Raw genomic sequence first — 13431 nt, 5'->3', positions numbered from 1 at the left:
AAGAAACGCTTACTAAGTTTACTCAAACCAAGTAAACTAAGTTCATGAAACCGCAAAAAAATGCGGCTCACAACAATGATTTTATGTCCTCTCAGTAGTTTCAAAATTTGTACAGATATGAAGGAATTTCTCTCAAACGAACGTCGAAGGACTCAATTGAAAGCTGCTTCACAATGATTCCGAATGAGAGCAACTTGAAAGGCAAAAATCATGCAGTCACGCGTGAAGTCAATGGAAAATTTGAGTATTTCCCATTATAGTCCCCTCCACCCCCCCCCCAGCTTCGAGGTCAGATAACATATAGCCCCTTAATCAGATTACTTATATCATTACGGGGGGGGGGCACAATTTTGCAGATGAAACGGTATTACAAAAAATTGAATAGAAAAAGACCAACGGGACTAAATGAATTGCTGCAACTTAAAGTATGAGAACAAATGTATAAACATACCCGGCAGATTGCCGGAAAATAGCCGCCGTTGATTCCAATAAGCATGACTGGGATTGAAAACATACCCGGCAGATTGCCGGAAAATAGCCGCCGTTGATTCCAATAAGCATGATTGGGATTGAAATAACAGAAGATATTGAAAAAAAAAAGATTTTTGTACAAAAACATTTTTTTAAGTCCGATTTATTTTGATGGCATTTCGTAGTTGAACATACTTCTGTTTCTTAGAGAGAGGCTACAGGGGCTCCTATCAATAACAATAAGCATTAGAGATGGTAAATAAGACTTATAGGAACGACGTTCAAATAGCGGGCATCTAAAATTGGGCTTTATGGGTTTATCCCGTTTCTATTTCTGACATCCATTTTTGTACTAACTCTGTTCATTTTGAATTGCTTTGCTGAGCAACTGATGTTCAAAATCACTTTTAGCAGAATGAGAGAAGAGAGAAACTAGCCTAGAGAAGTCAAAAAGATTTCACGCAAAATGTTGAAAAGGCGGCAAAATGAGGTAAAGCGAAACATTTTTTTATTCGACGAAGTAAAAAAACATAGCAGGACAAGTCCTGACGTACAATTCAAAGAATTTTCATTGACTAAACAGAAAACTAGACCTGGAACGGACTATGAGTGAATTGAGAAAACCATTTTAAAAAAATCAGATCAAAAAATTAAAAAAAAACAAAAAATCAATGTCAAAATGCCGCATGTGAACAAAAAAAACCACTAGCGAGAAATGAAAATTTAATTCAAACAAAAAACTAGGCCTAGAATGAGCTGTGATATGATTGGGAAAACCATTTAGAAAAAAATCCCATCCAAAAAATCGAAAAAAACAGTAAAAATCAGAGTGAAATTGCCGCATGTGAACAAAAAACCACTACCGAAAAACCGAATTTTTGTTCAAACACCATTTTCGCACTCTACTTTAAAATTAGAGCGAAAAAAATTCACGCCGCAAAACCACTCGCTTTTTCGCTCCATTTCCTGTTTCGGCGTGACCAAAATCACTACTCCAATTTGACTTCAAAAATCATGAAAATGTGTGAACAGATCTTAAAAAAAAAAAAAAAAGACAGCGCCCCAATACAATTCAAATTCTTTGAATTGTAAAAATAGGAGCGCTATAATAGCCGGCTGAGAAGATGAGGGCGGCTATTAAAAAGGTAAAACCAAAAAGCCATAAGGTATTAATGGGGGAGAGAAGACGTCATACTTAGTCTATTTTCTATCACATCCTAGAAAGCTGTTCACGTACTTTTCTAGGAGAAGTTTGACATTTGTAGACGTGTAGCCATTCTGCTGTCGTTCACTTCGAATCTGTTTCCATGTTTTCGTGATCAACTTCACTTTTTCTTTTAGATTTCTGTCCTCTTTATCTCGCAACTCACGTGTCCGTTTTAGTTCACGCATGTACTCGTTCAAACGAGCTTGTAGCTGCTGTGTGAGTATTTCTGAATGTGAATTCTGGTCATCGTTCGAGTGGCGCAACGAGTCTTGGACCTTTCGAATGGCGTCGCGTAATGCCACAAGCTGCAACATACAGTTACATTATCTCAGCAACTTTTAAAGCTTTCATCATGCGCAATTATTTTACTTCCAGCAGTCAACATACTCAGTTTTTGAATCATATATGATTCAACTATTTTATTAAAAATTTTATTTTGTTTCTTTCCTTGTAAATATTTCTTTGTTAATTTTGTTTACATTTTCCACCCATATTACATGCATGTTTTTTTGAATTTCTTCTCGTGGAATGCTGTAGATTTAGTGTGCCTTTGACCTATTTATCCATTTTTTAAAAACAAAATAGTCAAACCAAATTTCACTATTATATAATTTAGCTTACACGAAATCAGATCAACTCTATTTAAACTTGATCCCAGTATTTCAACCCTATTTAAACCCTAAACTTCAACCCTATTTAAACACAAAATTGAAACTTACCTTATCAGAGTAATGATCGGCGACATTTTTATCAGTCTTAGACGCATACTCTTCGTACGCCTCACTCAGTCGCCCTGCTAAAACGTGTTCTCTCGTGTACAGAGGGTGGTGTGTGAATGTGATGTCTGGGATCTCAATTGACAATTGATATTTTCCAACTGATGACTCAGAGACGCGACCATCGATGTATCTCGAGTCGTTCTCTGATGCCGACGCCTAAAATTCATATAAATGACAAACCCCAAATGTTCAAAGAGGCAATATACTTTCAGTAACCAACCTTTAGAGCCATAGCTCTCAACTTGTAATTTTTCTCAAAAGCTGCCGAATATAGCCTCAAATTAGTGATTGTCTCAGTTGACAAAAAATCTTTGACTATGATATCAAAACAATCAAAAGACTCTAGTTGATTGTCAGCACAACTTAAATCAGGACTCAACTTTAATTCATTACTTTGCTCATTTACTTCATTATACCAATTAATTCTGAGAAATTAAAGAAAACGCAGATATAAAATATCGAAGATAATTGCCTCGCTTTCGCTTCGCGGCTAATTATTTTTTTACAATTCTCAAACTCAGAAATGCCATGTATTCATCGGCAGTTTCGATAAATTGTACACCACATAGAAAATAGTGCAGTGCTATAACAGAGTTCCGAAGCACTTTAATGCTTTGATGCTCTGTCAGTTTATTTATTTCTCTTCAAATTGGGCAAACAAAACAACAGGCCTAAAATAATTGAACATAGCCAGTAAATTGCCGCGGTTGATCCACTTGACGCACATTGGGATTGAAACAGAAAACATTAAGAGATAGAAATTGACAGAACTTTTAAGTGTCAAAGTGCTCTTACTTCGAGTGCAAATATTGAATAATCGGTTAGATTCTATAATTACACTAAATTCAGCTTCTAAACTGAATGCTATTAATCATAATACTAATGCCAGCTATTAATCGCTTTTATGAACTTTGATAACCTAATACACTATGACTTCATGAACGTACTTTATGTTTCTCCACTACAATGAGCGAATTTAAAATCCATTCAGTTGAAACAGTAAGTGAGGTAAGTCAGAAATCAAACGTGAAATTCGGGACTTATGTAAACCGAAAAACGTGCTCAAAAGGTAGAGCGAAATTTAAAAAAGGAGAGCGCCTAAATAAAGAATTTAACCACAAAACTCCCTAAAAGCTATCAAAAATTGACAAAGAAGAAAAAATCGAAGCAAAAATGCCGAGTGTGAACAAAAAACCACTAGCGAGAAAGCAAATTTTTGTTCAAACACCGTTCTCTCACGCAACTTAAAAATAAGAAAAAGCTTACGCCACAAAACCACTCGCATTTTCGCTCCACTTCATGTTTCGGCGTGACCAAAATTTCTCGCCAATAGTGAGAAAGCAAATGTTTGTTTATACAACGTTTTCTCACTCTACTTAAAAATTGGAATGAAAAAAAATTGTACGCCCCAAAACCACTCGCTTTTTCGATCCTCTTCCTGTTCCGGCTTGACCAAAATCACTACTGTAATTTGACTTCAAAAATGAAAATGTGTGAACAGATCTTAAAAAGACAGCGCCCCAATACAATTCAAATTCTTTGAATTGTAAAAAAAATAGGAGCGCAATAATAGCAACCTGGAATTGCTGATTCGGCTACTTACAATTAATAATGAAAACTTAAGTAAACTTGCAAATTCATTTGAGAAAACTTGCGAAAAATAAACCAAAACTAAACAATGAGACTCAGATTGCGCGCTCGCAGATTATCTTGGAACTCGACCAATTCCAACCACATATAATTAAAATTAAAAACCTAGAAACTTTTTTCTTGGATCCGAATCATCAGTTATGTATTCTATCTTTAAACATGAACAGTAAGTAAAGCTTGATCAGAAACTGTATAAAAATGATCTGCTTGATGTTGAAAACTTTTAATACTCGTTTTCAAAAACGGTAAGATACACGAAACATCATTGATATCTAAAAAAATCTTTTTGGCAAATACTTCGCAAACTAGCCTTTTTGATGTTTTAAGTTAAAGTATTGACACTTTATCTGTAGACTTCAATCAAATTTCTTTGCGCCACGCAAAATCAGGAGATCATCAGACAAAAATTCCTCATTATCACAAAGCAGCCAAAAGTGGAGTCTGTAAAACAAGGTAAAAGTGATAAAAAGATGATAAAATTTGCAGCCCAATGAGCTAAATTTAGCTGCTTCGAAAACATTTCTTCCCTGCAAAAACGATAGTATTTATCAGCGCTTAATAACCCGTCAGAAATAGAATAAGTGTCTTATAGGTTGCATTTAAGCAGTTGTAAGTACCGCTCTGACGTTCGGAGCATCCGATGAAAATTTTACCAATTCATAGAAATATTCAGCCACAATTTCTCGAAAGTTGGCCGTCTTTACCAACGACTATTTCAGTTGAATGAAGATTTTTTAAAAAGTAGCAAACTGACAGCGTCCCTAAACTGGGTCACATTGCATTTTTTTATCAATCGAAAGTTATCTCATAATAGATAGTATGTTATCTCATGAAGAAAAGTTTCATTTGCTAAGCTCTTTCTCCTTTGATTTAAAGAAATTTGGATAGAATGAAAGAAAAGATGAGTCTATCGAAGTGAAAGACTTCAAGCAAAATGCTACATAACCTGTGAACTACGATAAAGCGAAAAAATGTTTGATGAGGTGGAAAAAACATAGCAGGTTAAGACGAAGACGTGACCTTCAATTCAAATGATTTTCATTGAAAAAACAAAACGTAGAACTAGACCTAGAATGGACTATGAAATGGTTGGGAAAATCTTTTAAAAAAGTATCCAATTCAAAAATCGATGAAACCACCGTTTTCTCACCCTTCTCAACAACTAGTGAAAAAAATCACGCCGTAAAACCGCGCGCTTTCCCACTACACTTTTGTTTTCAGCGTGACCAAAATCATCACTTCAATGATTTCAAAGTTCATGCAAATAAGTGAACAGATCTTTAAAACATAGGCAACAGACTTTTGGAAACAACTCGGAATAGAAAATTGACTAACCCAACTAACACAATGAACCTCCTAAATGATACAGCTAATTATAATGAAAAAATAACAATGGAAAAGCTGACAAAAACTGATAAAAAATCTGATAAATTTCATTACCAATTTCGCCTCCAAAATAACTACTGGCAAGAAAAGCTTTCGACACAGTTAGTTCCCATTCAATAACCAAATATGAAATCACAGAAAAGACGACAAAAAAGTTCATATAGAGAAAACTGGTGACAGGAAAAAGAAATGAAGAACAGAGCCGAAAAAAAATTCGAAAGAACATTTTAACAAAATTATCTGCAAAATGTTGAAATGTTCCCAATCAGTCACTCATCAAATAAAATTTATTAATGCTTCCGTTCAGAAACTTACCCACCCAACGCCTGGCAAAAACTTATTGAACAACGAAAATGCAAAGAACAAAAAAAACCAATAATTAAGAAATTTGTATTAATTATTTCAATGGAAAGTGCTCTCAGACATTCAATGCCACCTTTTGAGAGAAAAATCTAAAAAAAGATCAAAACTAAAAATTTGACAGGAAAAACTATTGCGAAAAGGTTAAAATAAGCAAAATGATTCAAAAAAACTTTAAAAACAGACAAAAAATTTGCTAAAATTTACTGAATTATCTTTAGAAAACAACTCAAATTCAACAACTAACATAACCGACTAACGTCGGGCGAATTGCTCTCAAACGACCGGCGAGCGGTTGGCTTGGTCAGTAGCTAGCCACGGGGGGGGGGGGGTGCACCGGGGGCTGATGGGGGCAGCACTGGGTGGGGGGGGCAAAAGCGCGGTGGGGGGGGGGCGGAGCCAATAGTGGGGTGGGGGGGGGGGGGTGGTCAACAAAGGGGGGGGGGGTCAACCTCTAAGAACCGCCCCTCACACCATAAGTATAAGTATAAGTCTCCAAGACAGTTTGAGCTGAAACAGACCTGAAAGGCTCTAAGAGCACATAATGCCCGCTGGGCGCTACCTGTTTATCCCGTTTTTGAGGACGAAAAGTCAAAAGCGTCAGACGAAAAATTGGTCAAGCGAAAAATCGCATAAAAAAAAAGACCGACAGGACTAATATAATTGCTACAAACTTCGTTTGAGAGCAATTAATTATATTGTAAATCCAACCAAAACCCCTAAAACTAGTTAATTTGAACTACATGAATCTACACACGCTAAAAAAACCTGAAGAATAAAAAAACTGCTGAAAAGAGTATAACATGGCAAAATGGTAAAAATAGCTGAAAATGAGTCTAAAACATCAGTTTTCTATTAAGATGGTCAAAAACGCTTTTAAACGCAATAGTTTTGTTAAACTATACAAAATTCAACTGAAAAACTGGAGTTTTAACTAAAAAACCGCTTTGAAAATGCCGCACGTGATCAAAAAAAAATTTCCTCCCGTAACGAAAACGTTTTCACACCTACTTCTCCCGCTCTCTCTCAAAAATATAACGTGAACAGAAAACCAATCTCTCTTCTTTCAGCTCTTCGTCAAATTGACCTAAACACTTTCTTATAACGCAATTCACTTGTTTCAAATACACTCATTACTGATCAAAAAAGACGCTCCACCAATACTGTGGTAAAAAAGACAGCGCCCCAAAACATTTCCAGTTTTCGAATCGTAAAAAAGAAGAGCGCATAAATAAGGGCCGTTGAGAGACTAGCGCCGGCTATTATAAAAACTTCGTTTCCGAGAAACAACAAGGAAAGCCAGAATAAAACCTACAGATAACCCGGCAAATAAAAACCACCGAAATACTTTCGGAAGAAAAACTTAACAGTCAGTGAAAAAAAAAATTCACGAAAACAAACAGTTGCAATGATTAAAATAAACCGGAAGGACTCTCAATATCTCCACGTCCTCGAAATTGTTTTTTTTTTCAAACAGTTCCTACCAAAACAACATTAATTCGTCAAAGCCCTGACAATACTATAGATTTATCGCGGAAGTTAAACGATTAGATAGATCAAAATGAAACAGTGGTTCAAAAAACAGAATTCTATTCCGTTTAAGATATAAGATAGGCCGTGTTTGAACTCGAATGCGAATGCCAGCTATTTGCATCACGAGCTATACAAGTGAAAAACTATTGGACCAAAAAAACATTTCTGCACAAAAAACTAACTATTCCATTCAAAAACAACCAACTAACGTGGAACAAATTGCTCTCGCACGACAAGTGAGCATTTGGCTTTGCCAATAGCTAACTGGGGCTTAATGCTAGCATAAGGGCGTGATTTCTGTGAGGATGTAGCAGGGTGGAAGAGGGGAGTGGTGTTGAGCGGGGATGGGTACGGGGGCGCGGGGGGTTTTTGCCCGAGGGGATAATTTTTATAGGATTAAGGGCCGCCTTTGACTCATGAATTCCTGTCTCCTCAAAAAATTTCAGTGAGTTGCATAACTAGACACTAGAAATGCATAATGCCCGGAGAGATCTGTTCAGTCGTTAATGCCCTCAAGCATTTACCTGTTCATCCCATTTTTTCAGGACAAAAATTTAAAATTTGGCCGGGCGACAAATTGTATAGAACACCAAGCACTAAAATTGATAAAAAATTTTGTTTGCGAGCAACTAGAGAAATAAGAAGGATTGCATGGTCGTAACAATAATATAGAAAAAATAAAAACCTAGAGGCCCAATACAATTCGAATTCTACATTGTTTATCGGTTGATGTTGCTTGGTTTCTAACGTTTCCATTCTTAATTTCAATTTTCGGTATCTGCTTTGTTGGGAAAATCAGCATGTCAATTTTCGGTATGTGCTCTGTTCTAAATGGTTGGGAAAATCATTTAGAAAAGTATCCAATTCAAAAATCGACAAAACCACCGTTCATGCCAATGTGTGAACAGATCTTAGATTTAAAAAACATAGGCTAAAGACTTTCGGAAACGCCTCGGAATAGAAATTGACTAACCCAACTAACACAATGAACCTCCTAAATGACACAGCGAATTAATTTGAAAAAAATAACGCAAAATAACAATGGAAAAGCAACTGACAACAAAAACTGATAAGAATCGGATAAATTTCATTACGAATTGCGCCTCCAAAACAACTACTCGCACAAAAAGCTTTCGACACAGTTAGTTCCCATTCAATAACCGAATATGAATTGACAGAAAAGGCGACAAACAGTTCATATAGAGAAAACTGGTGACAGGAAAAAGAAATGAAGCATAGTGAAAAGGTGTGCACATTTTAGAAGATAGCAGCCCCATACAATTCAAATTCTTTGAATTCCAAAAATTTAAGTCCGATAAAATAGCTGGATGGAGATGGGGGTGGCTATAAAAAAGAATCGGCCTGCTCGGAAAAAAAAGCAGCAAAAAATACGCGCCAAGTTTTCCCACCTACACACATTTTTCTGAAAAATTGTATCCAAAACAAAGAGTCAAAATCATTAGAAGTTTCAAGAACTTATCTCAAAGGACCCTCTGACTACTCTGACTACTAAAACATGCTTAAAAAAGAGTTAAGAATTGAACATAGGCGGCAGATCGCCGGAAAATAGCCACGATAGAGGCTTGTGGCCTTCCATGCAATTGACACAAACAAAGAAATAAGATAGAAAGATTGACCACAGTCCTTAAAATGGCCACTACATTTTTTGGGTTAGATTCAGACTGTCACTTTAGTAAGACACATAGGCTCTATAAGGAAAAAGCCTTAATAGAGCTTTTTCAAAATTAATATTGCAGATCATAAACTCAAGACTGTAATACTCAAGAATTAGGCAATATACGCTTGGTACAACTTAAATGCACCCTATTGATCTTTAGCTATTAATTTTTCATAAAATTTTGAAGTTCATTAAGTGAGTTCAGGAGTCATTTTTTGGGTGAGGTAAGTCCCGCAACTGATCTAAAAGCGGAACAAATGACGTCACGCACACAAATTTTCACAGCAAAGCAGAATTCAGCAAAGTCAGTGGTCGCAAGAGTCATCGATGGAGACGAATTAAAACACGATGTCACCAATAATAGCCGCCATCACTTTGTGGCTATTAACAAGAATTGAGTTCAAAGAAAATCCATTGAAAATGCCGATCGTGAGCATGAAATTATCACTTGAGATTAAAAAAACTGCATCAAAAACGCAGCGCGTGAACATAAAAAAAGTGCGGAATGAGCAGAAGAACTCCGTTTGTATGTGCTATCCAGTTTTGTTCACCACACTGACGTAAACTCTCTTTTCACGTGCTGCATTTACCGGCCAAATGCAACAAACATAACCGACCAACGTCGGGCGAATTGCTCTCAAACGACCGACGAGCGGTTGACTTCGTCAGTAGCTAGACACGGTATAGTGAGGCTAGCTTTATCTCGATTCGACTCTGCATCTTTTAGTTTTCTAGCCTTGTTAGTATACAAAACAAATAGAAAAACTGATATTTTAAAAATTTGCAAAAATGCAGAAGTTAGGAAAGTTTTCAGATTTCGCAGTGCAAAAAATGTTCGAAACCACTTTTTGTCTCTGGAGTTCCGTCAACTAACTCATCTGCAACTTTCGTCGGTCAGTAATAATCGCTAAACTCAGAAAAGAAAAAAATTCAAAACTTCGAAATCGCAAATTTTAACAAAATATTGCTAAAATTCTAGATATTAAAATCTTGAAAACCATTTCGTTGTCCCGTTCAGAGATTATCCAGTACCCCTATTTCACGTTTCAAAAAGTCTCACTGGCTCGTAAAAATCCATAAACTTGTAACATAATAATTTTCCCAAAAATTGAAAAATTGATATTATCATTAAAGCTGGAGTCATTAAAATGTTGATAACCATTCCATTAACTCTATAAACTATGCAACAGCTTGCTACCAAACCTTCGAGACGTTCCCCAGGACCCTGCTGCCGAAAAAAATCAAAAAGATTAAAAACAAAGTTGCAAATATTATTTAAAAAAAACTTAAATTTGTAATATTAAAATCCTGGGAAAACATTCCATTACATCTAGAAACTATGCAGTGACCGATTATCAAACCGTAGAGGAAATTATGTGTCTCTTGACGCTGGAAACCTTACAAAACGACAAAAAATTTGAAAAAAAATGCCAGTTTTAAAAAAACGTTAGAATTTGTAAAAATAAAAAGTGAAAAACTAATCGATGCCCCAAAATAGTTTTTATCAGTAACTCTTTATTAAAACCCTAACGGGGGTTTTCTGACCACTGAGGCTGAAAAACCTCCGTTAGGTTTTAATAACAAGTTACTGGTAAAAACTATTTTGCGAAAGTATGACAATAAATTTCAAAATCTGAAAATTGCAAATTTTGTAAAAAAAAAATATTCTAAAATTCATTATGTTAAAACCTGGAAAAACATACCATTACAATTAGAAACTATACAGTTGCCTATTTTCAAAACCTAGAGCAGGTTCCTTGGCTCCTGAGGCCGGAAAAGCATAAAAACGACAAACATTTTCACAAAAAATTGGAAAAAAAATGCAAGTTTTATCCAAAAAATTGCTTAAAATTGTGATATTAAAAAGTTAAAAACCATTCCATGGCATATAAAATATTTCAGTTACTTATTATCAAAATCTTAAGGAAGCTTTCTGGCCCCTGCGTCTGGAAGGACGTGCATAATGGACATAACCGACTAAACGTCGGAAGAATTGCTCTTGAACGACTAGTGGGAGCTCTAATCAATTGCAGCCTGCTTCAGTCGGGGGGGGGGGGGGGGTGCCTAAATGGGACTAAGAAATGCGAAGGTGTATTTCAAATAACAACGTCAGAGGTTAACATATACCACAGTAAGATTTAAAGTAAAAAATGGCACCAGTTTCGGCGCACTTTTCATTTGACTTTTAGTATTAAATTGCCGCCAATTGAGTTCAGCTGCTTGAAATTGTGATTGAGAGAGAATTTTAGATCACGCAAAATGCAAAAAGTCAAGGGCGTAAAAGTCACTCGAAAAGTCAAAATTGTCAAGCAAAAATTTTGCATAAAAAAGACACACACGTTTACAATAATTGCTATGAACTACGCTCAAGAGCAATTAAAAACTAAATGTCAAAAAGATTGAAAAAAAAATCGCACATTTTGTAAAAATGCTGAAATTCGTGATCACAAAATGTTGAAACCATTCTACTACCAGTAAAAACTATGCAGTAACCTACTATCAATCCCTAGAGGAGGTTCCGTGACACCTGGGGGAGAGGTGCACCGGGGGGGCTGATGGAGAAGGGGGTGAGGGGTAATAGTGTGAGGGGTGGGGGGGTCAATAACCTCCCTTCAAACCATAAGTATAAGTCTCCAAAACAGTTTGAGCTGAAACAGAGCCGAAAGGCTCTAAGAGCACTTAATGCCCACTGAGCGCTACCTGTTTAACACGTTTTTGAGGACGAAAAGTCAAATGGGTCAGAGCGAAAAATCGCATAAAAAAGACCGACAGGACTGATACAATTGCTACAAACTTGGTTTGAGAGCAATTATAAAACTAGATCAAGAAAAGATGCGCAATCACTAGGCATCTTAGAGTTTCAAAAAAAAGGATAGCTCCTAAAGAATAGTCCTTTGAGTAGCTGACGACGGCTCTTAATAACCGCCTAACATAAACGACTAACGTCGCAAGAATTGCTCTCGGACAACTGGTGGTAGCTGGAATCTACTGCAGCCTGCGTCAGTGTGGTGGACGTCATTAGAGGTTATTAAATACCACTAACTGCTATTAAAAACTAAAGTAAAAAACAATGATACCAATTTCGTCGAACTTTTCATTTGACTTTTAGTACTAAACTGGCGCAAATAGAGTTCAGCTGCTGACACTTGTGAATGAGAGAGATATTTAGAATATGCAAAAGTCAAGAGCGTAATAGTCACAACAGTCAAGGGCGTAAAAGTCAAAACAGCAAAAAACAATTTGCATAAAAAGAAGATCAACACGTTTACAATAGTTGCTTCAAACTTGGTTCGAGAGCAATTAAGTTTTTGGAGCCTCGCTATTACATCTAAAGGCCATTTAGGTTGCCTGGTTTTGAGAAGTCGCAAATATCTCTATACCTTAACGTATACAGTCTGCAACTCCGGCTCCAACTCTTCTTGCGAATAGATGATGGGCTTCGTGGGGTAGTGCTTCAACGGGTCACTGCACATCACTAAGTGTCCATTCTCGGCAAACCACCTCTCGGGCTAACAAAAAATACCAACTCATTTTCAGATATAAGCCCCACAAAAACGCTACATACATACAGCCTATCCGTTAACGCCAGTGTCTGATCTGCTGGTACACTTGACAACCCCCGTAACGGGAAACAACAGCTGTCCCGGGAAATTAAATTGTCGCATGTCAAAGGGGAAAAATCTGCTTTATGATTTAAAATTACTACGTGAAAAAACAGCATTGCCTCTGGTAAATTCACGTTGATCAGTTATTGCATTTTGTCCGCATTTTGATAGCAAACTAACGGGTCAAATATTTCTGTTCATTCAATCTTCAGCCCACAATGGACTGACAAATTCATGTTCAATTCTGTTTCAACTCATTGATTATTCTTAGTTGATCGATATCATACCCTGTCGTCTTCCTTCAGAATTCTCTGTTCCATTTTGTTCACATTCCTCAGAGAGACAAGAGGTTTCTCCCCAACATACAGTCCCTCTTCCTCCAGAAAGCGCCTCTCTTGTCCCTCTGGTAGTTTGTAACCATCTTCAGCTGCAATAATTTGCTCGTTAGTCAATGACCAGATAGGAATTAGATTAATTTTAGATGAACATCCGGATCTATTTTGTCACCCCCCCCCCCCCCCCCCCCTCGTTACAAATTATGTATTGTTATTTAGCACATTACTATGTAAAAAATAGCACGTACTCTTGGGGGGGGGGGGGGAGCTTAGAAGCTTTATGCACACTAAGCTGAGAGGGCAGAATAGATTCAAAAATTCAGCGTTTCAGATAGTTAAAAGCTCTGGGAAATGGTACAAGAAGTCACTTGGGAAAAAGTTGTCGACAGAACTACTTGGCTAATCTAACTTGGTGACAGGTAGCAAG

The 13431-nt window shown here is 36.7% G+C and overlaps 1 protein-coding gene across 8 annotated transcripts in view; it reads right to left on the bottom strand.

The window, feature by feature from the left end:
- LOC142341864 (coiled-coil and C2 domain-containing protein 2A-like) overlaps positions 1 to 13431 on the bottom strand; it is a 145852-nt gene that overhangs the window by 113763 nt on the left and 18658 nt on the right. For all 8 annotated transcript variants that reach the window (XM_075393141.1, XM_075393146.1, XM_075393142.1 and 5 more), the window contains exons 6-9: positions 12957 to 13096; positions 12445 to 12573; positions 2398 to 2613; positions 1709 to 1983 (exon numbers count right to left, since the gene is read on the bottom strand). In XM_075393141.1, coding sequence (XP_075249256.1) covers positions 1709 to 1983; positions 2398 to 2613; positions 12445 to 12573; positions 12957 to 13096 — 760 coding nt within the window. The remainder of the gene's footprint in view (positions 1 to 1708; positions 1984 to 2397; positions 2614 to 12444; positions 12574 to 12956; positions 13097 to 13431) is intronic.

The sequence above is a fragment of the Convolutriloba macropyga genome, chromosome 6 (genome assembly GCF_964194025.1).
Source record: "Convolutriloba macropyga chromosome 6, txConMacr16.3, whole genome shotgun sequence".
Lineage (NCBI taxonomy): Eukaryota > Metazoa > Xenacoelomorpha > Acoela > Convolutidae > Convolutriloba > Convolutriloba macropyga.
The sequence above is the reverse complement of the archived record's forward strand: the minus strand, read 5'-3'. Positions and strand labels throughout refer to the sequence as shown.